At 37.2% G+C, this 27,184-nt stretch overlaps 1 protein-coding gene across 4 annotated transcripts in view; it reads right to left on the reverse strand.

Moving 5' to 3' along the window:
* Positions 1 to 27,184, reverse strand: part of mapkap1 (MAPK associated protein 1) — a 332,586-nt gene that overhangs the window by 78,177 nt on the left and 227,225 nt on the right. For 3 of the 4 annotated variants that reach the window (XM_060841424.1, XM_060841423.1, XM_060841421.1), the window contains one exon: positions 17,802 to 17,909. The exons of the other annotated variant lie outside the window; for it this stretch is intronic. In XM_060841424.1, the coding sequence (XP_060697407.1) occupies positions 17,802 to 17,909 (108 nt within the window). The remainder of the gene's footprint in view (positions 1 to 17,801; positions 17,910 to 27,184) is intronic. 4 annotated transcript variants of the gene reach the window in all.

The following is a 27,184-nucleotide window of genomic DNA, read 5'->3' on the forward strand; positions in this document are numbered from 1 at the left end:
ACAACTCCTTTGAAAGATTAACGTTTGTAAATATAGGTCCACTGTAACATGATTGATTCCTTAAGATTGGATAGTATTAGAGCCTCGAACATAACGAGTGTATGCTCAGTTTACCATATGGAACTTTCAGTGATGGTTTGATAATCAAAGGGAGTGCATGCAACCATCAGCCAGATTCTCAAATACACACTTGGGAATTTACTCAAGTCACATTTTTCTAGAATTGTTATTCATGGACGATTGCCAGCTTGTCTCCTAGGAACCTCAAAGTTCATTCAACGGTTTCAGCAAACAACATTATGAATTTTACAATTTGGAATTAGGAATATACGCAACAACTAGAGACAAATGGATAATGTTATCAGAAGATTTTTACTTCATATATCAAATTACTAAGTAAAACAATTTGAACTGAAATAAAATGCTTTTCCTCATACACCAATATTTCATTTGGATTAATTCATGACAAAATTCTGAATATAAAAAGATCTACACTCTGAATAAAAACATGTTCTAAAATCACTGACCAATAACACTCGGGGGAATCAGAAGTATTACTTACAGATGCTTCTGACTTCATGACATCACTAAAGTGACAATCCATTCACAAAAATTTGCTCTTTCACTATATACATCCTAAAAGATTTTCAAACTATTGTAACTTGCAGCTATCAACCACAACACAAAAAGAAACCCATTGTAACCATGACAAGTAGGTTTAAAATCAGGCTGTTTGGAAGTGTATAGTATCGGTGCACCATTCCACTAGTTCTTGCTCTTCTGAAAGACTCCTGGATATTTTCTTTTATAAAAGGTGCTACATTGATATAAGTCTTTATTGGTCTTGAAGACTATTTTCAAGGCTCTACCGCTATCCAACCTTGAGTAATCAATGGTGTTACAATGCACCTGTATCAATCTTCAGTGGACTGTTGATCCTGGCTGTAAAGCTGCAATTGGCATGTCTCCTTTTGATTTTGTTGGCCTCCCGCACAACATAATGCAAGGGCTCTCTGCAGAAAATATGCTTGAAATAGTTGTAGTAGTTCTCAGTTTCTGAACTCTGGAAGTAACGACTTGTTGGGATGATACCCTTTTGGCTTTATGATTAGATTCCCTATAGTGTGGAAACAGGCCCTTTGGCCCAATCAGTCCACACTGACCCTCCAAAGAGTAATACAGCCAAACCCATTTCCCTCTGAATAATGCACCTAACACTATGGGCAATTTAGCATGGCCAATTCAGCTACCCTGCACATCCATTGGACTGTGGGAGGAAAACCAGAGCACCGAAAGGAAACCCACACAGACACGGGGAGAAGGTGTAAACTCCACACAGACAGTCACCTGAGGCTGGAATCGAACCTGGGACCCTGGTGCTGAGAGGCGGCAGTGCTAACCACTGAGCCACCGTGCCGACCTAAGACGTTGGAAAATAATTTAAATTACCTAATTTAAATCAGCAACCCTGCACATTTTTGGACTGTGGGAGGAAACCGGAGCACCCGGAGGAAACCCACGCAGACACAGGGAGAATGTGCAAACTCCACACAGTCAGTCGCCTGAGGCAGGAATTGAACCCGGGTGTCTGGCGCTGAGAGGCAGTAGTGCTAACCACTGTGCCACCCACTGTTCCAACTGCTGTAAATCTAAAACTCCAATCCTAAAATTTACCATTAAAATGCATAAATTAAGTGTTTAATAGAACACTTGCTCAAATGACTACAACAATACTCAAGAAGCTAAACACAATCCAGGAAAATGCAGTTTGCTTGATTGGTACATCCTTCCCTACCTTCATCTTACCTTGAATTATGCCCTCCAATGTGTTAGCAGTGTGCATCATTTACAAATTTCACAACAGAAATTTGTCAAGAGTCCCTCAACAGCATCTTCGAAAATCATCCTCTGCCACCAGGATAATGTGGGCAGCAGAATTTCTCTCCAAACCATTCAACATCTTGACTCAGAACTATACTGTTGTTCTTTCATCATCTCTCAGTCAAAATTCTGGAATGTCTACATCTCAAGGATTGCAATGGTCTGCGAAGGCTACCTACCACGATCTTCTCAAGGGCAATTAGGGATGGGTAATACATGCTGGCCTTGATAGTGTTAACATTTAAAAAATAAATTGCCACAGTTGGTGGCACATCAGTGCATTAAGACAATATCAACTTCTTGGCAGCAAAAAGAATGCTTAGGCTCATGCTTAGTGCATATACTGACTGCCTTTTTCCACTGACATGCTATAACTGCGTGAGTCAGCCTCAGCTTTCCAAAGAAATAAATATTTTTATAACCTTTTAAATCAGCACATGGGTTGAAGACAGTAATAATGGGTCTTAGCAAGGTGATGTGAGAGAGTTTACACACAGATCACACATTGCAAGTAACAAACATAAATGACTCGCCTGGCAAAAAGAATCAAGTATGAAGCTGGTTTCAAGTTATGTCATTTACTAACTCATTAAACAACTGCGCTGCAGGGACAGGGTTCAATGTTATTTTAAAAAAAAACAAAAGACAGCATCGGAGGAAGAGGAATGTGTTTTGAGAATGATGCCCAAACCAATAATAATCAGTACTGGGATAAACTACTGGCCTGACCTTAAGAAAGATATATCACAGTGAATCCTCAAAAATAATCTCCAAACATGCAAAGCGCAAATCAAATGGGGCGGTATGGTGGCTCAGTGGTAAGCACTGCTGCCTCACAGCACCAGAGACCAGGTTTGATTCCCGCCTTAGATGACTGTCTGTATACACATTCTCCGCGGATCTGCGTGGGTTTTCTCTGGGTGCTCTGGTTTCCTCCCATAATTCAAAAGATGTGCACGTCAGTTGAATTGACCATGCTAAATTGCCCATAGTATTAGGTGCATTGGTCAGGGATAAATATAGGGTAGGGGAATGGGTCTGGGTGGGTTACTCTTCTGAGAGTCAGTATGGACTTGTTAGGCCAAAGGGCCTGTTTCCATACTGTAGGGAATCTAATCTAATCTAACAAAATCTGGAGTCTAGCGAAGTTTGCAGATCAATAGCTGGTTGATGCTGCCGCTTTATTTAACAATAGTATCAAGTATTACACCAAAACATAACATAAACCAAGGAAAATACACAAAGATCTTGATCACAAAGTTACTAGTTTCTTGCAACATATCAGACAGGGACTAAGCCAAGACTATCCATTACACCCCATTGAAAACACAGATAACCACCAATAAATTTTATATGTGCAAAAGCTTTGCAAATGGTTCTAGTAAAAACCACAGGACATGAGAAACAAAATCAAAGTGGTAGCAGCCTCTATGGCCAAGGCAGAAAAATTGCAGTTCATGGCAATTTTCAAAATTAAAACATGCTGAAAATCCCTTTTAAAAGTTTTGTCCACATCCATAGTAACAATTGGTGATTGAGGAAAGAGGAAGGATGTCCTTTGATAATATGTGAATACACACCCTCCTGGTCTCTGTAAGCAATGCAGCTTATTCATGTGAGGCATGTTTAGGTCCTATATTAGCAATGCAATTACAAGATAAAGTACTAGCACCTCAATTATTGTTATACCTGAGGGTTTAGTGTTCAAAGCTCAATCTGTGGATAGGTGCCTCAAAATGACAGCCATACATCAGGTTTGCACCAAGTTGAATAGTGGGATGGTTGAAGAAGAAACAAAACCTTCACAAAGAATTGAAAAACGTGACTTGCCCCACCTGATGAATTTATCATATTGTGCGATGCCAGTAATGCACAAACTGTCATTAGATAATTTAAAAGACATGGATATTTCAATTCATTGGAAGGAGATGAAGCTTAATTATGGTGAGATGATTTTGAAACTTAAATAGCCAAGTCCTATTAAAGAGGAATTCTTAGAATGATGCCACACCAGAGAGACACAGGAGCAATTTGACGAGGTCTGTCATGTTGGATGCCAAAGAATGAATTTGATTGTTTTCAAAACACAGCGTGCTGACTTAATTAGAATTTATTTTTACATTTATAAGCTGTGCATAAGCAGAACCTCACTTTTGGAAGGATATTGTGGCATCAAAGGTTAATTTATGCATTTCTACCTATGGTGGCTCTCAATGGGACTATCACCACAGATAAGTGAATTCTTATTGGTCCTTGGGTATTAGTCTTAGTCATCTTTATTCCTTTTACATTCAACAATTCCATAATACTTCTTTATTTTCCTAACGTCTTGGAAAACAAGTTAGAAATTTTTATGGCCATTATTTCTGATAAGTGTACTGATGTCTTGGAGAAAGAGCTGATATTCCATGAAAAGGGATGATTTCCTAAGAATGCCACCAATAATAATTCTGCCCACACATCAAATTCCAACCCAAAATTCTACATTAAGTGCATGGAGAGGCAAAATCTCTTGGCTCCTGCTCAATTTGATGTCTCCAGGTAGATCACTACTTGTTTAGTGATCAGTTTTTAAAAGGGAATAGGTTATGACAGTCTGAAATTGTGTTAACTATTGCACTTTCATTACTTGCTTGTAATAAAATTTGATTCAATAGCCTGGATGCATTAGAATTCTCACCTAATAAATGCCACAGCTCTATGGATAGGTATATCTAGAAACCCGCTTCAGCTTTATGATATGTTGAAGGTTTTTGTTGCTTAGATTCAGTGCTTTTCCAAATACAAATGATTCATCATATTTAGTCTGTTAGTTTAATAATACTGAAGAACTACACACTAGCAGTTACTAAATACATCTTATATTGTTCCTAGGACTAGAAAACTGATCAAATGCTTTGGAAGCTGGAAGAAATGGATATAACTACTCCCACTCAGTTTTGCCCAAATTGCCATTGGAAGAAAGGCATTTTCAAAATTAACTCAAGACTCTTTTGACAGTACGTTCAAAACATGCAACCTCTGTCCTCTAGAAGGACAAGAACAACATACATACAATTAAGTCACCACCTGAAAGTTCCAACCCATACACAATCCCTTTCTTTCACTGCTGCTGGGTCAAAAACATGGAATTTTCTTCCACAACAGCAGTGTCGTTCACGATGTGGTGACACAAGGAGCAATTTGTGATGGGCAACAAATGCTGTTTTTGTCAGTAACACATCCCAGGAATGAATAGATTTTTAATAAATAGTTAATTATAAAGGTTCACTAAAATGAGAACGGAAATTGAGTGATGAGTACTGGGATATAGTATACATAATAAATTTAGAAAAAAAAGTGAAGTATTACAGCTGTGCAAAGAAAGAGAATTGCAACATAGAGATTGAGGTGATATTCCCACCTCCTCTTCATATATTTTTTTGAAAAAAGTGTAGCAATTACTTGAATAGAAAGAAGAGCTTTGTCAGCCATTAACAATATATGCCTACCTCATCCATTAAGAGGGAAACCTTGTCCCACAATGCTGCTGATGTCAGTAATGATTGACTTTGAAAGCCTAAAGGTGGAACTGCATAAGCTGCTCCCTTGTTGTCAAGGTGACTGACAGCAGGTGAAATAGAGCTTAAGGGGTGAAATGTTGGATGGGTGAAACACTTTCCAAGTACTCTCTGTAAGAAGAGCTTTTATCAACAGTCTCAAATGACCATGGCCAGCTTTCTTCAGTGTAACTGATTTAAGTCTTCATAGCTTGTCAGCTTCACTGAAGAAGCTCTTTGCGCTGTGCACTCACGTCATTGCTCTTAACGAGTCGCTGATAGATTGGGAATCATGTTCTTGGCTGTTAAGTTCAGGATTCAAGGTTAAATTGGCTGTACAACATTAACCATTTAATTAATTACCAACATTTTCAGAGGGATTCCTTCCTTTCTTTCAAACTTGTCGAGGGAATGCTGGAAGATAGCTGGGTTACGAGTTCATGTCATTTTTTGGGACATTCTTCACAGACATCCCCACAAACAGCCTGAGAAAAGACCCCTAAATCTTGACTGGTTGAAGTCAGCAATTTGATGCTTTATTTTGGGCAACTGTAATTCAAAAATCTGTTACACATTTCTTTGAGTGATATCACTGTGCGCAGCTTTTTAAAGAAAGATTGTAAATGTGTTGGAGTTGGTTCAGAGGAGCTTTACTAGAGAGCTGGAATGAGGAATTTATCTAATGAGGACAGGTTGGATGGACAGGGCTTATTTTCACTCAAGTTCAAAAACAATAAAAGGACACTTGACTGAAGGCATTCGATCCTGAAGGTATTGATAAATTGGACATGGAAAAGATGCTGCCTCATGTGGATGAGTCTGAACTAAGGGGCATGGTTTTAAAGTTAGGGGCTGCTCTTTTAGGATAGAAATTAAAAGAAACTTTATTTGAGGGTTGTGTTACTTTATATCTACGTTCCTGAGGCAGAGCACTTCAAAGTAGATTTTCCTCTTTTATTGAACGGTCAGTAACAAGGGGCATACTTAAGGTGGAAGGCAGGAGGTATAGAAGAGATACAAGGAAAAACTGTTTTATCCAGAGGGAATGCACTGCTTTGGAGGACAGTTGAGGATGTAACCTCACAACCTTTTAAAAAAAATACTTGGATGAGCACTTGTAATGACATAACATCCAAGGCTATGGGTTAATGCTAGAAAGTATGACTAATGTAGATTTAGAACAGTTTTGGTGGGGCAGACTCAATGGGCTGAAGACCCTGTTCTGTATTCTTTAAGCCTAAGGCAGTGGAATCAGGATCATCAAATAATTTTAAGGGGTAGATAGGGAAGAGAAACAAAAATTTTGAAGAGGTGGGTGCGAGAAGGAAGTGTGCAATTCAAAATACAAACAGATTAATCATGGGGTCTTTTTGAACGGTGGTGTGTATTAGAGGGACTGAATGGTCGCTTCTGTTCTTATTTCATAAACTCCTAACACTGTTTACCTGCTGAACAATCCTGTCAGCTGGCCATTCTTCATTGATAGCGCTCCACTAATCATAGTGGGATTATCACCTTCGGATTTGGAAATCATTTAATTGCAGTATCATTAAAGGGAAAGGTGCAGTTACTGCCTTTGCTGTTTGAATTAACGCATTGCTGTTGGACATCGGAGTGTGTCTAGGAAAACTTAAACAGTGAAATTCACAACTGATCCTGGCGGAATCTGTTTGGGAGTGGTCACAGCACAGAAACAGACAAGTGTTTAGTTTTAAGTACAGCCTTGCTGTAAATCTACAATAGTGAGTAGAGTGGGTTCTTTCTTGATTATATGTTTTTATTGGGATCTCTCACTTGGTTAAATTTTAAAAATGTGAGAAGTATTAAGTTAGCCTGGAGCAGTGTTTGTACAGCAATAAGACATGGGTCTGTTTTCTGGGTCTGTAGATTGAAAGGAACAAAATAGCTGATAGTAGAGTGATATGCTCTTCTTGACAGATGTGGGAGTTTTGAGTTTACAGGTTACTGAGGATTATATCAGCAATAAGTGTCATTAGTTGCGAATCCTATCAGATTGAATGGATCAGTTGGAGCGACAGTCAGAGGCAATGAGGAATTTACAAGGACTAGGGGATGCGATGGATAGCAGTTAGAGGAAGGGAGAAAAGGCGCAGATACAGGTCAGGTAGATGGGTTAACTGCAAGAAAGGCAGGAAAGGTAGGTAGTACAGGAGTCTTCTGTGGCTATCCCCATTTCAAACAAGTATTCTGTTTTGGAAAATGTAGGGGATAATGGATTTTCTGGGGAACACAGCATGAACAGCAAAGTTTCTGGTATGATCGAATGCAATGAGGGGTATGTAGGGTTCCAAAAGATCAATTATGATAGGGGTCTCTCTAGTCAAAAGCACAGATGTTTCTGCTGCCAGCAACAAAAATTTGAATAGTGTGTTGTCTCCCTGGTGCCAGGACCAAGGATGTTACAGAGAGAGTGCAAAAATGTTCTCATAGGGGAGAGCGACCAACAGGAGGTCATTGTACACATTGGTAACAATGACACAGCAAGGGAAAAGGATGAGATTCAGAAGGGAGGTTACAGAATGATAGGCAGGAATTCAAAAAGGAGGTCTTCGATGGTAGTAATATCTGGATTACTCCCGGTGCTACGAACTACTGAGGGAAGGAATAGGAGGATAGAGCAGATGAATGCGTGCCTGAGGAGCTGGTATATGAGAGAAGGATTCATATTTTTGGATCATTGGAATCTCTTCTGGGGTAGAAGTGATCTTACAAGAAGGATAGATTGCACCTGAATTGGAAGGAGATGAGTATTCTGGCAATGAGATTTGCGACAGCAGCTCAGGAGAATTTAAACTAGTAAGGTGGGGCGGTGGGACCCAGGGAGGTAGTGAGGAAAGAGATCAATCTGAGACTGGTACAGTTGAGAAAAGAAGCAAGTCAAACAGTCAGGGCAGGCAGGAACAAAACAGAACACAAGGTAGGACTGTTTGTTCAGCCACTTTTGGAATATTGCATTCAACTCTAGTCTCCTTTCTATCGGAAGGATGTTGTGAAATGGAAAGGGTTCAGAAAAGACTTACAAAGATGTTGCCAGGGTTGGAGGATTTGAGCTATAGGGATAGGTAGAATAGGCTGCAGCTGTTTTCCCTGAAGCCTTGAAGGCTGAAGGGCAACCTCATGGAGGTTTATAAAATCATGAGGGGCATGGATAGGATAAATAGACAAAGTGTTTTCCCTGGGGTGGAGGAGTCCAGAACTAGAGGGTGAGAGGGGAAAGATATAAAAGTGACCCGAGGGGCAACTTTGTCATGCAAACGGTGCTGCGTATATGGAATGAGCTGCTAGAGGAAGTGGCGGAGGTTGGTACAATTGCGACATTTAAAAGGCATCTGGAGAGGATATGAATTGGAAGGGTTGAGAGGGATATGGGCCAAGTGCTGGCAAATGGGACTAAATTAGGTTGGGATATCTGGTCAGAATGGACTAGTTGGACCACACTGTACATCTCTATGACTCTTTGACTCTATAGATATTATTGAGTTGAGATTACTAGTTTTAAACTGAATGTACCCTGACAAGATCATTCTGTCTTCAAAAATGACCTTTTAGTTGACCACAAACAAGAGTCTAACTGTGCACATTGATATACCATTTTCATTTAATGTGTTGTGGAATACCTCTGTAATCTTGAAAATATTTACTAAATGAACTAAAATGGACAACTATCGTCCATTATAGGAGATGCAATCTTTCCTTAAGCACTAGTAGAACTTACATAATTCAGTTTACGTTTCATTAATACCACAGACTACAGAGCTCCCATACTGTACTTATCCTGTATCTGTTCTGTGTGTTTTCTAAAGTCTGACTGTGAAGAGTTGACATATTATACCTTTGCTCCTTTGTTTTCAGTATAAGCAACTTCTTTAATGCAGAAAGAAAACAGCATATAGTTACTTATCACTGGAAATATACAAGTATTCTGACACAACTGGAAAGCCTTTCAGAACTACATAACACCTGTTCTATGATTTCATTTTATTTAATTAAGTCTGCCTTTAGTTTCCATGCATACGAAAGTTTAAACTGAAGTTACTTTGTACTTTAGTTTTTATTAAAAATATTATGAGTATGCAGCATATTTTTAAAAACTAGATAAATGTTAAATTTATAGTTAGCTTTCTAATTCTAAAATAATTACACCAGTTTACACAATGTAGTTGCTGCACATTTCCAGATAATTGGAATTTAATACCAGCTTTAAACTGTGCAATTTATGGAATAGCTCAACAGAACAACAAAAATATCCAACATATTTATTAGTTTTATCATCTTAATTTCTCTGTTCCCATCAGTTATATTGCAGGGAAGCATTTAAGAAAAACAAAAGCAGAAAGATTAATCTCCTGGTGGTCCTCAGAATGATCTGTGGAAAGCAACTTGAAATTTAAGAACAGTGCAACAGCCAACTTTAGTTGCCAAGTAGTTGGAGAAAGAAAATAAGAAAAATAGCCTCTCCACAGCCAAAGCAAAAAAGGATTCCTTTTCCAAGATGTATTTCTGGTTCAGTAGTGCACTGTTTCTTGAAGTCATAAAATGAAATAAAGTGACAAGACTAATACTCTAGAGTATAAAGTCCAACAGAAGTCCTGAAAAATTCAGAAATAATAAGACCTTAAGACATAGGAGCAGAAAGGGGCTATTTGGCCTTTTGAGTCTGGTCCGCCATTCAACGAGAACATGGTTTTTCTGATAATTTTTATCAATTTTTGGTTTTCCTATTATAACTCTTAGTCCATAATCTGTAAAGTTTTGAATAACTTTAACATTCTACCCTCTATAGCCCTCTAGGGTAAAGAATTCCACACATTAAGATCCTCTCAGCGAAGAAATTCCTCCTCAAATTTGCCTTAAAGCGGCAACCTCTTCTTCCGATATTACGCCCTACAGTCCCGGACCTTCCCATAAAAGGACACAATATCTTAGTATCTATCCTGTCAAGACCCCTAAGAATCTTATATGTTTCAATATGGTCGCCTTTTTATTCCTCTAAACACGAGTTCAGACACAATTTACTCAACTTTTATTCTTAATTAAATCCTTCCAGGCCCTGGATCAACCTATCTCTGGGAACCTTCTCTGGACTCCGCCCAATGCCAGTACATCTTGCCTTAGATAAGGGGGCTAAAACTGTTCACATTCTGGGTGAGGTCTAACTAATGCCTTGTATAGTTTTAGTCAAGAATTCACATTCCAATTGCTTTCTCTATTATCTGTTGAACCTGTATGCTAACCTTCTCTGATTCATGGTTGACTTCTCACAAATCTGTCTGTGCTGCGACTTTTGCAACCTTTTCTACCAAAATAATATTCAGCGATTCTACTCTTCCTATGAAAGTGCATAACCTCATTTTCTTACATCTGGCAAATGTTTGCCCATTCATTCAACCTGCTTACACCCCCTTTATCAACTGTGTCACCTTCACCACTTGTTTTCCTATTTTATTTTGCAAGAGTGCATTTTACTGCTCATGTTATAAATATTTGCTGTAAACAACTGTGGCCCCAACAATGATCCCCACGGCACTATACCAGTTGCAGATTGCCATCTTAAAAATGTCTTCCATATCTCTCTCTGCTAATATACTAATGCTAACACCATCGGCTCCTATCTTACTAGGCAGCCTTATGTGAGGCACCCTATTGAACACCTTTTATAAATTCAAATATATTACATCTAGTGGTTGTCTTTCATTTACCTTGCTTGTTGCTCAAAAAAATTATCAAATCTGTCAGGCATGATTTCCATGCTGGCTTCATGAAGCCATGCTGACTCTGCTAGATTACATGATACATTTCAAGATGCTTGCTATTACATCTTTTCTCACAGATTATAACATCTTCCCAATGACAGATGTTAAGCTAAGTGGCCTACATTTACCTATAGCCTTGGTCTTCTTCCCTTTATAAAGAAGGGTGTTATGTTGTCAGTTTTTCAGTCCTCTGGGTCATTTTCAGAAACCAAGGATACTTGGAATATTACTACCAGTGCAGCCACAATGTCTGTAGCTATTTCCATTAATATCTATGGACGCAACCCATCATGTCGGGGGGACTTATCAGTCTTTAGCTTAATTGTCTTATATTTACATCAGATCTGGCCATTTGTTTTAATACTACTTGCCAATTTACCTTCAAAGTTTAATGATGTTTGATGATGACATCAACACATCAGTGACTGGGGATAGGAACCAATAAGGTTGTGAATTTGGAAAAGACAAGAAACACAAGCAAAACATTCAGAGAAGCACTAATGATACTATTGATCAAATAATATAAACAATCCAACAAAGTGAGAAACAGCTTGAATGTTGGAATAAGAATAAGGTTCAGCCATCAGATGACTGGTGTTGCATAAATATCGGCAGCCTACTTAAGTGAAATTCTTTTCTGAACACAAATTGAAAAAAACGAAGATACGTACTTGTCCTATTCTGGGAGGATGGTTTTCAGTGAACTCTCCATTTCATTAGATCCCTCACAATGGAATGGCAATAAAAACTTATTTAGTAAATTTCACTCCTCCAAACTAATCTTCATACATCAGCAATCTCACTTGCCAAGGACAACCTCATACTTGAAAAAGCAGTCACAGCCCCTTCGCTTGGAATCTTCAAGTGCATCTTTAGATTACTCCCCACTATAAGCTACTATTTCAGGAGATCTAATAGCTAGTTTCTACCATATAAATATCGGCAGAGTACAGAAGGAGTCTGTGATGTCAATGCATCTAAAGCAGAAGTAGAAACAAATTTAAACTTACCTCTGACCTTAAATGATACATTATACATAAAAATAGTGCAAATAAGCAGCTTTTCAAGAGCCAATATCAGATCAACTATATACTTTTGGTATAGCAATTAACCTGAAGAAACATTTCAATGAATTCATATTCTGCCCTTCATGCGATGTAAACAACACACATCATGTGACAGACCCCTTGTGTTAAATGCTTACCATGGCACCCAGTGGTTATTTTGTGCCAACCACTGATCCTAACACACACTTTAAAACAGTGATGATACATGTTTAAGCTAGCAAAGATGCCACCCACACAATAGTTCAGTTGTTACTATAATTGAATTACCATATTGAAGCACAGCTATTACCTGTAATTAAACAAATTGCTTGTATCAACTCCCCAACTGAATTTTATATTAAATTGATCTTCCACTACATGCAATACTGATGTGAAGCCTTATGACCAATCTTAATAAATTAACAGTAATTTGATTTGAATAGTAACAGTGTTACAAACTGAAAGACAAACGTTTGCACTATCTTTTTAAGACTCTCAGCAATGTTTACTGAAGCCAAGCTATATTCTGCAGCATTTTGACAGTTCTGTTTTAGAAGGTCTCCATGCATGCCTGAGCTATAAAATGTCAATATTTGGAGGTGGAGAAGAATTTTTGCTTCACACTGAAATTATGTTAGGTATATTTACCAAATGTCCAATGGTTCTAATAGGCTCTATGGAGTACTAAGCCAATAACATCTACGAGTGTTGTTCCACTTTGTTCTGGATTCTTATTAGTCTTAAGCCCATTAATTTCATACACCTCAATTAAGTCTGTTTCATTCAAGATGGCAATGTAGTAGCAGCGTAATGTAAGGGCTTCTCAGCCCAGGAGCCCAGAGTTCATCTAATCCATCTATGTATCTTTTTTTTTTCTTTCTATGTTTCCATTTATTATGATACGTTGCCTTCTTCTAATGACTTTGGCAGAAGGTGTCCTCTCCTGACCCAGGCCCAGTGACAAGGTGGCTTCCAGTGGCCAGACATGGTAGCATAGGTCAGGCGCCTGACGGGGTGGTCTCAGGGTGTGGTGGTCCTATCCCAGTGTCAATGTCTTCCTCGCCAGCTTCTAGCATTCCACCTTAGCATGGAGGTGGCTTCCAGATCTTTCAGCAACCCAGCATAGAGGTTGAGTCCCAGCATGGAGGTCTCATTCGAGCAAGGTGGGTGGTCTTGGCCAAGTTTTCCAGTGTAGCCTAAAGCCAGGAGCCATTAACGCAACTGTGAAGACCTTTTACTTTGTTCATTTGATTATTTATGACTTCTGTCATTAATTTAGGTATAAGGACTTACAAAGCTTTTTGCTGTACTTTTTTGTACAAAAACACGCGACAATAAATTGCTATTTTATTCTAAGTCATCTCTCAATCTCCTCTGTTCCAAGGAAAACCAACCTCAACTTATTCAATTTTCCTCATAGCTGGTAGGGATGAGTGTGGCCAACAAGGTAAAGAAAGAAACACAAAAAACAATAAAACATTAGTGATTAAAAATAAAAATGACTGAATTTGGTTTGATGAGAAATGGTTCTTTTGACTTGCATTCAATTACAAATACTTCCAGGCATTTCAAATATTAGAATACTGGCCTTGAAAGTGAGTAGAAACATTTTTTTTAACCTTTTTAAATATTCTACTGTCTTGGCTGTCTTTCATTGCAATTGTATAAAATCACCTAACTGGCCTTAGCATTCAATGCAGTAGCTATGTGTAATACAGTAATAAGGAAAAGAATATGATCGTGTTAGATATGTAAATGCAAACTGAATAAAAAGGAATATGGCAATGCTTCGCAAACTGTTTTCTGACTACTTCATATTAACTTGTACCACCTTCTGAAGGGCAGTCAGAGATGAACAACAGGATTTGCCTAGCTAGCAATACCCATTTTCCACAAACATTAGGAAAAGAATGCTTTAAATTTAGGGTGGCCTCAGACTTCAGCGAAAACAAAACAGTAACGTAAGACCAGAGCAGCTCAATATAATTAAAGTCTGCATATTTCTCTACCAAGACACACTCACTCAACTTTCTCTCCATCGTCTCAGCTACTAATTACTGCTGGTGTCCTGACCAGTGAGCTGCCTTGGTTCCCACTGCTTGGATCTGAAATGCTGGGCAAGAGCAAAGCTCAGATTCCAGTCAGCTTGGAAGCTTCACCTCTTCCTTCACCAGGTGCTTCTGTTGCACTGGGGTCTGAAGTAGGCTGAACCAGAGACAAAGCAGAAGTGCTGATGTCAGGATTTGGCTCAGACCACAAGCTACTGGACTTGCCCTCCTTCCCACAGTCAGGGCTGGAACTTGAAATCAAATGACAGGCGTATGGTTGGTTCAGAGCAAAGTTGGTCCATTGTAATGGTGCCTCAGATTGATTGGGAAAAAACAATTGTCCTCCGCTTGTGGCTATTTCTACGTTAACTTCAGGCGACTTTCACTTTAAATGGAACTTTTCACACTTGCATTTGCAAAATGCTGTTTGAACATATGATGATTAACTATTTGCAAAATCCAAAAATAAGATGAAATGACTTGTCAAGCAGAAACCTCATCTAATAAACCCTGTTATTGGTAGTTTCAATCTTTCTTAGCTCGTGCAAGACTACTTCAGTTTATTAATGGAAGAGACACATCAAACAGGAAATAAAAGTCAAAATGTGATGGCAGTGTAAGATGAATAAAACAGAATGAGTACCATTCTTCAACTATCCTCCAAATTTTTACCCTTCCTTCTCTCAATGGAAGTTCCTTTTCTGTTTCACAACCAAGATATCTTCAGCCGAGACCAAGTAATTCACATTGTGGGCAACATGAACAGCATGCCACCACAAAGATCTCCAATAGAGTGACAACTTCAAGCAGCCATGGATTCACACACTTGTTCTATCCTGAATAAGAACCTTTAGTTCTTTGACTTGTTGACTCTACAAATCTTCAAGGACACTTTTGAAGTTTCAATTCAAGACGATGGCAGACTAAGATGGTTCAGACGGAGCTCATCCACCCATCAGTTTCCTTTTCTTGTTTTTTTTTTGCTTCTCTTTCTTCTTTCTTCCCCGACCACTGACTCCCTGCATTGGACTCAGTGCAGACCCATTGGGGCAGCCTCTCGGTCAGGACCAACTCCCAGTCCAGCTGTCTCTCAGTGGCCTGCTGGTCTTTCAGTGGGCTGTTCTTTAGCCCAGCGTGGCTTCAGTGTGAACTTCTGGTCTCAAAGTGATTGCTCATACTGCAGTCCCACTGTGGCTAAGCATTTACGAAAGACTATGTTTGAACTTTCAATTTTATCTTTTTATTTTGGACTTAAAATTAAGAAGATCTGCAATGTGTAACTTTTAACCTTAGTTTGTATGTGTTAAACGCTATACAATAACCACTGCAATACTTCATTTTTAATTTTGTTCGAGGTATAGACAATAAAATCAAAAAATATCATGCATTTAGTATGTCAATAATTTATTCAAAGTATTTCTAAATTTGTCTTAATTGAGAAACCTGCAATGGGTTAATTATTATATATTTTGTAATCACGAAGTAAGTAACAGCTTTGCTCAGTTTGCCAAAGGTTTATGTAACTGTCCAAAATAAAGCATGTGTTGAAGAAATGAAGACATGCACCATTACCAAATTAGTTATTTAGGGAAAATAAAAGTTGAAGTGCATGCTCAATCTAAAAATTCTACTGCAAATGCAGAATGTGGAAAAAGCAAATGCTCTGGATATTCTGCAGGGGGTGACATTTTGACAATAAAACAATCTGCAATGACCATCTAAAAGGAGAGACATGTTCTTATTTTAAAACTACAATAGCAGGACCACAGTAAAGAAAATCCTTAAAATCTAAAATTCCCAAATGGTTTCAAACTAAGCATCAGGTGTCATTTAATTCATAATTCGTAAAATGCATAATTTATAACTGGCTATAAATGCATGACTTTTCTACTTAAAATTTAATGAAATTTAAAGATATAACCAAAGTATCAGCATTGAAAAGATGACCACAAATTCACTTTTGACTGGATTGTTATCTGGTAAAACAAGCTAATGAAACTGAAGAAGAATCAGATTGAAAATTTCCAAGAATATATGTATGTCTCAATTTCTACAGATTATTTAACTAGAAAGTTGAGAGATCAGCAGCTTTTCAAATCTAGGCAGAAAAAAGAAATCAACTTCAAAATCCTAATGGTCACTTATTTCCTGAATTACATGTGCATTTGAATGGGAACTATTATAGTTGTTTCAGAGGAATTGGTTTGGGTTTGTGGAGGCCAGAGACAGGAAAAAGAATAACTGAAGCCAGGAGCTTGAAATAGACACAGTCAATTCAAAGAAAACATTTTTCAAAAATCTTATTTTTCAACCATATATCCTAATTTAACTCCCTCAATGCCAAGCTCAGTAATTCCCCCTCCTCAGTTTCACCAAAGTAGTAATCGGTACTCAGTGACTGAAGCTAAAGAGAAGAAATAAAGTCAGTAAACAAGGTTAATCATAATTCTTTGCAAGATTTAGGTTTTTAAAGGGTTATTGAAGCCAAGCTCCCTCATTCAAGATTTGTTCTTACTCAAAATGCGAAAAATATCAATGGTATTTTTGTGTCCTAAAATCAATGACATATGCTTTCACCAACATCGCTTTTGAGCTAAAAGTAAATTATTAACTTTTTTAAAACAAGTTATTCAGATTACAAGTCAGAAACCAAGAACACACTGTAATGGTTAGTGTAAGAATTTAGATACAGGATTTTAGAATTAACCAAATGGAAGTTGCTTATTGCAAAACTGAAATTGCTAATACTACATTTTTCCTGGCATGTTGAAATATAATAGATAAGGAGTGCAGTTAGGTTCTGCCAACATTTTCTTCAAATTTTCCATTTTTATAAAAGACTATCAAGGAATGTGCTCCTTGCAATCTTATCAGCTGCAAAGAGACATTTAATATTTTATCATATATACTCAAGCATTAGTCAAATTTGTTTGACCACTTTTTAAAGTTAAATTTATGGATCGACTATTATATGGATACTACTTTTGAGGGGGTGAAATTTATGTCCATCAAAATTCATACTGTATCAATAGCAGAAGCCCAAATGATCTCTAAATGAATCAAGAAAACAACGAATTACTGTAACTCTGGAAACTCGAAGCAGAACGCAACAGCCGGCAAACTGGATGCCCGAAGCAGTGTTCGACAGCTGAACGGAGCGGGATGGTCGGCTCACAATGTCGATCCGTTACTGTGAAGAACTGAGGTCGACTTTTATGAGAAATATTTTGAAAATTACAGACTTTTTTGACCAAAACTGGAAAGTCGACTTTTACATGAGATTGATTACTCAAGTAAATATGGAATCTCAATGTCAGTTATCAAGACCTGATATCTGTATTTTTTTTAATATTAGCAAATATTTTAAAAAGTACATAATGCACATATGCCAAATCTTCAGTATTTTTGCTAAGCAATAGACAAACATTTCAAATACACGTATTTATAAGTAGTAATTTTCAAAATATATGTCAGCAAAATAAGTTTGTTCAAAAGTTAAAAGTTCAAACTTACTGTACTCTCTGACCAGACAGAATTCCAAAGTGCTCTGACTCTCTAAGGTACGATCTAAATCTACAGCTACATTAGGTTCACTTTGCTTCTCAAGCCGATACTGATGCCCTGGAACAAAAAAAAAGTCAGCAAATAATGAGAATGAGAAACTTCATGCTAATGGTGTAGAAACTGTAGATACAATACTTGAAAAGTTAGGGTTTATATTTTCCAACTCAACCCAATGCAAACAAATGACCAAAAATACTAAATTTCACCATGTATCAAGTTTAAAATAATAGGACATTGAGCTTAAATGAGTATTTCTGCTATGCTATGCATTGATTTAGAGTGGTTTACAGGTATCAAATTATCTATTTGAAACTTATCTCCCTTGGATCCTGCTTCAATGTAAAAAAAGATTATTGGTCAACAGGAAATTATGGTCTTGGACATTAGATTCCCTACGGTGTGGAAAGCAATCATCAAAATTGAATCGATTCTTGTTCTGCTTTTGCTGAATTCGTATACTCAAGCTACTTTTGTGTAGAATTTCACAGTTGGTTACTTAGTAACATATTTGTAAAGATCATGCCTTTTTAATTTTGTGCTTTTTAAAAACTGTGGACTGAAAGTAAGAAACTGTTTAAAATAAAGTATTTCCAAGGGTGGCTGCATGCTTTGCAAGTAAGGAATTTGATAGCTATTGTGAACTGTGTGTAGCTGTGGATTCCAGCAATCTGCAGATGAATTGGAACACTGTTCTCTGAAGTGAGGTTGATTTGTTTGTGGACTAGGGATCAAGTTTCAATAAACAAAGGGTTTCCTCCTGCCAAAAACAAAATGACTGTCAGTTAGCTGAACAGCTTGGACTGAAAGGGAGACAATAGGGAGGAGAATTAGACGAGCAAAGAAACCAGGAGGTCTGCAGCAGCCAAAGAAACACTCTGTAATTTCTCTGCAGTTAGCCACTTTAAAACTGAAGACAGCAAGCTTATCTTTCCTTCAGCAGATGCAGAAAGTAGTGACTTTTGAATTGGATAAGTCATAACTGAAACAGTCACCTTGTGCCTCTCTCTAACCAGTGGAAGCATTCCGAAAATGGAACGTCAAGGAGAAACCTTCAGATCAGCAAGAGCCAACCCAACAGATCTCGTGAACAAGGACTACAGAACTATTTTCCTAGTTTTTTTCTCCCTTCATATAATTTTTCCCTGGCTTATGTTTGTCTGTGTGTATGTATATGGTGAGTTTATAAAGGGTTGAGTTTCAATGTGTGCAGTTGACTTAATTTAGTTTAATTGTTTACCTTTTGATAGAATTTCATGGCCTATAACAAACAGCAATTTCTTATTAAGTATAAACCTGATCCATTTATATACTTTCTATCAACCTGGGTCTGAAAAATCAGATAGTTTGAGTATTTCTCATATGTATTTTGAAAACTTTAACTTACAAGACAAACCTAGGAATAACAGTGTTTGATTTCCAGCACATTATGAAACGGAGCAGTGATGTGGTAGAGCACGGTGGCTCAGTGGTTAGCACTGCTGCCTCACAGCACCAGGGAACCGGGCTCAATTCCGGCCTCAGGCGACTATCTGTGTGGAGTTTGCACATTCTCCCAGTTTCCTCCGAGTGCTCCAGTTTCCTCCCACAATCCAAAGATGGGCAGATGAGGTGAATTGGTGATGTTAAATTGCCCATAGTGTTCAGAGATGTGTAGGTTAAGTTCATTAGTCAGGGGTAAATGTAGGGAATTGGTCTGGATGGGTTATTCTTCTCAGTGTCAGTGTGGACTTGTTGGGCCGAATGGTCTGTTTCCACACTGTATGGATTCTATGATAATGAGGACTACGAAATTCAAATTACAAATCTATTTTACTCACTCATGAAATAGATTTCTTGCATGAAATTGTTCCCTCTGTTGGAGGTGCATTCTTGCTGGGATATGATTTTATAATGCCAGTTGTCCTTTAGTGTTGATCACGTGAATTTTTAGGCACTGGAATTTGGAGGACTCATTAAATGTCCAAATTTAGACTTTTACAGCAATAGGGTGCTGAAGTGATCAGAGAAATTATTAATGGTGGTTTTCCCCTCCCAACTACTGCGTAAATTCTAGAGTTTACATTACTAATTAATTGTTTCTCCTGCAACGTAAAGTGTGTATACATTAAATTTTTAGATTTAGATTTCAGAACAGGGGCAAATGGCCACTGATCAGTTCTGTAAAGGCTTTTTTTTTAGTAGAATAAGGTCCGAAAGCCAATCTGGAACAGTGAACTAAGAATGTCAGTTCCAAGAAAGCTCATGATTTCAGCTGAGCGTCTGGTAGAACTTCTGTCATATAAATGGATAGAATGCTTGTACTAATGGGCTTATGACAGGCAGAAAAATCACATTAAGACATTATGTTTTAACTTCATAATGGAAATTCAAAGCTTTAGTTCACAAAAAACTTAAGTTCAGTTCAGAAATGCACAATCTCTGTCCTGGAAGGAAATTAAGTTGGTTCAGGGGAACCTGTCACCTCAGTAGGAGTGGTTTTTAGTCTGTGGAATTTCCAAAATGTAAAAGTTTGGGTTCAAAATTTCAAGTTGGTAGAACCTAGAAAGTTTAAGGTATTAGAACTGAGAAAGAGTCATGCCTGCAGATTCAGGGGAATCACAAAATCACCTTCACTGTTTAACAAAAGGAACTGGGGAAAGCCAATGAAGTAAAGATTTAGAAAGGAGAAGGTAAGATAGGAATAACATTTCTCCAGGATCAAGTCTCTGTAAAGGATGGGATTGGAAAACAGGTTGAAATTTGGTTTTGTGTTTATATTAAGATTTTTGTTTAAACTGTGCTCTCCCTGTATAGTTTTCTGCATGCTATGTTTTTAAACAGTATCTACCGCATTGTGTGAATACTTCAGTAACCAACAAACATGCTCGTTTACTAAAATTAACTTAGTATCTTACGGAGAGTCGGAATGGCTCAGCTGCCCAACACCTGAACCAAATAAGTCATCAGAGGGGATCTTCTATTGCACAGTGAAAATTAAGTACAATTCAGGTTCAAGTTACAAACTCATCAATGAGCATTTAGTCATAATGAACCCAAAAATGCAACCAGTCTTGCCACATATTCTGCTGTAGCCTTACACTCAGAGGATAATGCACAGAGTGACAGCTAGTCTTAGAGCAGTGACGCTCAAAACATGGTCAACAGAGACTTCCCTGTTGTACAAAAAATAGTGGCTAGGTCCTGATTGAGGCATGAACTAGGGAGGTGGGGAAAAGAGAGAGAGAGAGAGAGAGTGCGAGTGCACGAGTCAGAGTGAGAGAGAAGTACAGAATGCAAATATGCAGTGCACATTGGAATATCTTTCTCACCTGGAAGGATAATGCTGATTAAGTGCGGAGAGTGGTACAAACATAGTCAAACCTGTAGTTATCAAGTCTGGTGATGGGCATCAGGTGAGTACAGCCTTGTTCAAAGAGGGTTGAGTGATTTTTAAGTATTTAAACATTAATACCTATAATTTAGCAAATATGTTTTCCTCCATGAATTATTAAAATACTCATTACATGCAACCCTTCCATCTTATGATGAAAAATTATAATTTAGATGATGGAGGGGTATCTTTAACTATTAAACCATTTGAAAGGGAGTCTGATACCTTGATAAAGAAGTTTAATAATCAATGGTAAGAGAGAGACTGTTGCTTTATATTAAGCCTTACTATGAAAGCATTGAAACTTTACCTCGACAGAAAACGTTGAAATTATCAGAATGAATGTTTAAGCGAATTGTTCAGTTAATAATAATTTTTCTTCTTGGTATACGGATTGGAATTAAGTCAACAGTAAAGGAGATGAAAATCTCCAGCTCTGCTTCTACGAGAGGAAAATTGACTTCACTAATCCCAGTGTTTCAGCGAGCACAGATCCAAGTGGGACAAAGATGAGCAATCTCATCATTTGCCACAAACATGCTGGAATGGGGTTTAGGACCATTTTGGTGAGAACGATTTGGCGCGGCCTGTTTGCTACAGCCCATTTTGCCACAGAACTATTTTGGCGCAGCTCATATTTATTCCTTTTCTGGCTTAGTTAAAAGCATTAATGAAAGCAATAAAAATAAAAATAATGTTTATTCTCTTAAGTAAAAATGTTAAAAAGAAAAACAATAAAAGAAATAAGTCAATTACAAAAAATCTAAAATATGACATTTAATCAAAATTATGGGCAGTCCCTCATAAATACTCAACATCATTCCTCTCACTAAATCTTCTTACAAGCGTTTATATTTATTTAATTTCAATGGAATATCGTGCCCTGCTACAAGATGCTCATGGTAAATGTCCCTTCCTCTCTGAACTTTTCATAAACTGTCAATAAATTTCCAAATAACTGGATGTTCCACTCCAATTGTAATCTCCTGTTGGCAGCTTCTGCATGATTGTTTGTTCTGTCCTCATTGTTTAAAGTTCTTTCATATAAATTCCACATTCCAAGTGGAAAAAAAGCGGTGGACACCTATCAGTAAAGAAATTCAGGGAAGGAGACGCTAGAATACAAACACTTGTAAGAACATTTAGTGAGAGAAATGTTGTTGAGTATTTACGAGAGATTGCCCATAATTTTGAATAAAATAATTTTAGCTTTTTCGTAATTAACTTATTTCTTTTACTCTTTTTTCTTTTTAACATTTTTTACTGAAGAGAATAAACATTATTTTTAATTGCTTTCATTATGCTTTTAACTAAGCCTGAAAAGGAATAAATATGAGCTGCGCCGAAACAGTTCTGCTCCTAAATGGGTTTGCAGCAAAATGGGTTCTAGCAAATCGCTCACGCCAAAATGGCTGCGCCGAATGGTCCCATTCCAGCTGGAGTGATAGGTAGAAAGAAGAAATCAGTGCAGAAATGGGTGCTTCCTCTTCAGGTGAGACTGAAGTGCATTGTTGGGGCAATGGGAAATAAGTTTTATTCTACAGCAATGCTCTCCTGTTTGATAACAGTACCAGCACTGGAAAACAAACTCCAAACTGCAGCAGGTTGATTTCAGCACAAAAATAAGTTTAAAAAAAATGTTAAAAATATTTCTCACTACAAGCTCTACACTATGTCACACATCCTAATTTTTCCAACTCTACGCTGGAAGAAATTGCTTCTTTAAATTTGAGCAAACATTCCTGAGAGTTGGTTTAAGAGCAAATGGATTTAAACTATTATTTCCTAAGCAGCATTTATTTTGGCAAGCTCTACTGATTTTTTTTAAATTACTTGGGTACAAGAAATGCAGTTATTTCTATTACAGCTACCTATATCTATTAAAAACATAAACAAAAGAGAATGTCGAAATGAGATGTTCAGTGATTCAAATATTATTTCCAAATGACTTATTCAAAAATATTTTTAAAAAGGGACAATTCTTTAATTTCAGGGTTAAGTATTTAACATAAAATATTATATTTTGAGGATATTGAAATTACTTATGATTGCTTAATTGTTTAAAAAAACCCAAATACTACTCAATCTGTCCTATTTAGGTGTAGTCTAACAGCACTGCTTTAATCTTTGATGGCTACAGTAAGCTGTCTTTATACATCAATATAAATTCTGAAAAAGTGACAGATCATAATCTGTAAGACACTTTAAGATATTACATGTCAACTAGGGGTTTTACCATATGCGACAGTAGGCACATTATTGCAATTGTAAAAAAAACCTGGGTATGCATTAACATGCGAGAGCATGGAACAGACAATCTACAGGTGCTGGTAGGCAATTTAAAAAATTCAGGCTGAAGTAAACCCCACTCTGCAGTAATTTAGATATCAGCAATTTCCAACAGTCTTGCTTTAAAAACAAATAAGGTAATTGATTATGGATATGTACAACTACCGGACACCTTCACTGTAATGAGATAACACACACGTAAAGCTGCAAATAGAAGGTAGTGGCATACCTATAATGTCACTGGACTAGTGATACAGAATCTCAAGCAAATGGTCTGAGGACATGAGGTCGAAACCTATCATGGCAGGTAGAGAATTAGTGAACAGGTTCACTAATGTCCTTTATGGAGGGAAATCTGCCATCTTTACTTGGGTTGGCCTTTTTGTGGCTCCAGACACAGTGCAACATGAATTAATTGTAACTGCTCAATCAAGGGATGGGCAACAAATGCTGACTAGCTTGCGAAACAACATCCCATCAATTAATTAAAGAAAGCTAAAAGCATATTCCTTGTACATAAGGGACTTTTCTCTGAGACACTCATATTTAACATGTCGATTGCAAAATGGAATATAATACTGCTTACATCAGCTTTGCACTAATGAACTTCCTGCTTCGGCAAACAGTTTATACGATTCTCCACACAGGGACAAGACTGAGATTGAACCTCAAACTTCACTGAAGAAAATTCTAAAAACATTTGAAAACACAATTCATCAATTCTAATTTTTAAAACTTTCACTTTCAGTCAACGACAGAAAAAAGGTCCCTTCCAACTTCTATTTTCACTACAAAGTGTTATCATCTTGTGGTGGTGTCAGGAGCTTTATCTCTCTTTCAACTGACAACACAGACAATTCAGTTAAAATTGGAAAAGAATCCCACTTCAGTTGAGTAAATAAATAATCAATACTCATCTAAATGCAAATGAGAAACTAGCCCTGTCTGATAACAGGACAGAGATCCAATTTTCTCCAGACAGTTGGATACAACCAAATCACCATCATCCAGTCTTATACTAATGGATAAAAATTGTAACTTAACTGAGCAGATCACCAGAGATCAACTAAGTTTCAGGCTTTGGCCACTTCACATTTAACTAAGTTGGCTATCACTCACTCCATAAGCTCTTTTGGCCAGCCTTTTCCAATGTGAATCATTAAATCTGGATGTAGTCATCTTGGCAACATGTTAAAAATATTACTTACAAATACAATAGCCAAAGGTGTAAATGTTAATGCTGGAAGTTACTGTAACGTAAGTAAATATCTCAGTAAATAAAAATAGCAAAGGGCATTCTCTACGGAAAATGACAGGAAACAAAAGTGTCAAATTTGAGATCATATAAATTCCAGTATTTATATTTCTGGAACCGAATATTAATTCCAAGAAGTCAACAAAGCTAAAATGTGGTGTGTCAATATGCTTAAAATATTGTCCCTGTCACTATACACCATTAACACAGTTTGCAAATATGATGCAATACAATATTCATTAAAAAATACAGCTGAGGGTTGCTCTTCAATTGCTCACAGACATATAGCATTTCAGCGTCAATGGTCGGTATGACAAGAAACACAGCTCTAAGATCGATCAAAGGCCCTGTTCCATTTCAGAGGGGACACATTTCAAATGCATGGGCTGATTTCTAAGTTTATGCTGTCTCACACAGCTGTTCTTGGACTCATCAACAGTCTAATTCTGGATTCAAAACAGGCATCAGATTCACCTCCTCAATACTTGTAATATGTTACCAGTAGCAGAGTACCATGTACCTGCTGCTTATGGAACAATGCTGAATTAGTGTTAAACTTGGAACAACACTCCAGTTTTCATCAACTGACTTTGATTTCCCATACTTCCATCATTTCAAACTTGAGACTAAAAATTTTGTATGAGTAACTTTACAAGTTCGCTGGAAAAATAATTACATAAGCACAAAATCGTGCGTCAGATTTGGACTGGGCAGTACTTCAACAATGAAGTGCAAAAAAGCCATAAGCTAACCCTGTACCCATGCAACAAAGCAAACAAAACATTTTCACTTAAATCTTGCTTTTGACTTAATTCTAATTATATTAATTCAAATAATATTTCAATTCTCAATTATCATGAATGAAAGAAATTTAGGAAAGAACTCCAGTGTAAATTAGGCTTTTCCCTGGGGAAACACAGCTAAAATGTCCAGTGGTTCAGTCACAGTGCTACCTGGAATCAGCGGTAGCCAAGTCTATGTCAAGAGATTCGCAACTGCTCGATAAAAAAATTTTGCAAGGAGGCAGCATGAGTAAAGCGTCAATGTATAATTTATTTCAACTCCAAGAAATGCATTAGACTTCAACAAGACCTCATGATTGTTCCAAACGAGAAGTTTGGCCAGTTTATTTTCTTTCTAATTTCTAGAATATTCCGAATTTGCTTTTAATGTCCTTAGCTATCGGTGCTCCGCTTTCTGTGTTCAGTTGTATGTCATGGAAACAAAATGCAGAGTGACAGGATTTCCAGTTGTGTCATGGCTTTCTGACACCTGTTCTCATGCAGTAAAACAACTCCACTTTAAACCAATTCCAGCTAACATTATACTGACAGTTGAAATGATCTGGGCTGAAATCCTAACTCTTGTTAAATCTAATATAATGAATATTTTTAATATACATTATATTGCCTTGGGATAGATACATTTCATGCTGTTAACACTTATATTCACTATGTTAATATCCATGGAAAAAGAAATAGTTTTCACTGCCAAATCAAATATACTCAGGATGGTCTGTTTTCCAATCTATTTCAACCATGTGTCATCTATCACTATTCTAACCATATCCAACTTTGAAACTATATAGCTTATATCAAAACAAAGAGCTTCTCAGAGCAATTTGTTTAAAATAATGTGAACATTTGAGAGAGATTACTTTTATAAGCACAGAGCTTTTGTTTTGAAAATTAAAATAGTAGGTTGAGTGCCAAGCAGTATTATTGATTCTCTGCAAAGCAAATACAATGTTTTTTTCCTAAGGAAATTTCTTCCGGATTTTTGTAACTAAAGAGGAACATTACATGGGATCACATGTAAATAGAAAACAAACTTTGGAAAACAGAATTCCGCCTCTCTTGTGGAATGGATTTTTGGTAACCATGAACACAAATTGGTTAGGCTCAACTATTAACTGTTGAAAGAATTTGACAGGACATACAAGAGCTGAGGTTAAAATAACACAAATGCCTTTATTTGGGGAGTAATACAGAAATACTTCTGTCCAGCTGCCATACCAATAGCTAAACTGAGCTGCAGACGAGAAAGGCAAGGTCACGATGGCCTTTACACAAATCTGAAGATATAGTAGCTGGATGCATATTGCTTTCTAATAAAGACCGACTAAATGAAGAAAAGCAATATCTTCACATAGGACACATTACATATATTCACAAACCACCAATCGCTTCCATATGTAAATATAAATCTGGCATACATGTTTGGGTCTATTTTAGTTCAGTAAATTTGTATACAAACGTATGCACCTCAAAGCTTGCTGTTACAGTAAAAATTGGCTGGAAAAAACAAAGGAGGAAATTAACCATGAAAAACAGATTACACTTCAGTAAAATGTTTGCATCATAATTATCCACAAGGACTACTTTTTAAGGCAATACCTTCATACTGTAAATGTCAAAC

This window comes from Hemiscyllium ocellatum, chromosome 21 (assembly GCF_020745735.1).
Source record: "Hemiscyllium ocellatum isolate sHemOce1 chromosome 21, sHemOce1.pat.X.cur, whole genome shotgun sequence".
NCBI classification, from domain to species: domain Eukaryota; kingdom Metazoa; phylum Chordata; class Chondrichthyes; order Orectolobiformes; family Hemiscylliidae; genus Hemiscyllium; species Hemiscyllium ocellatum.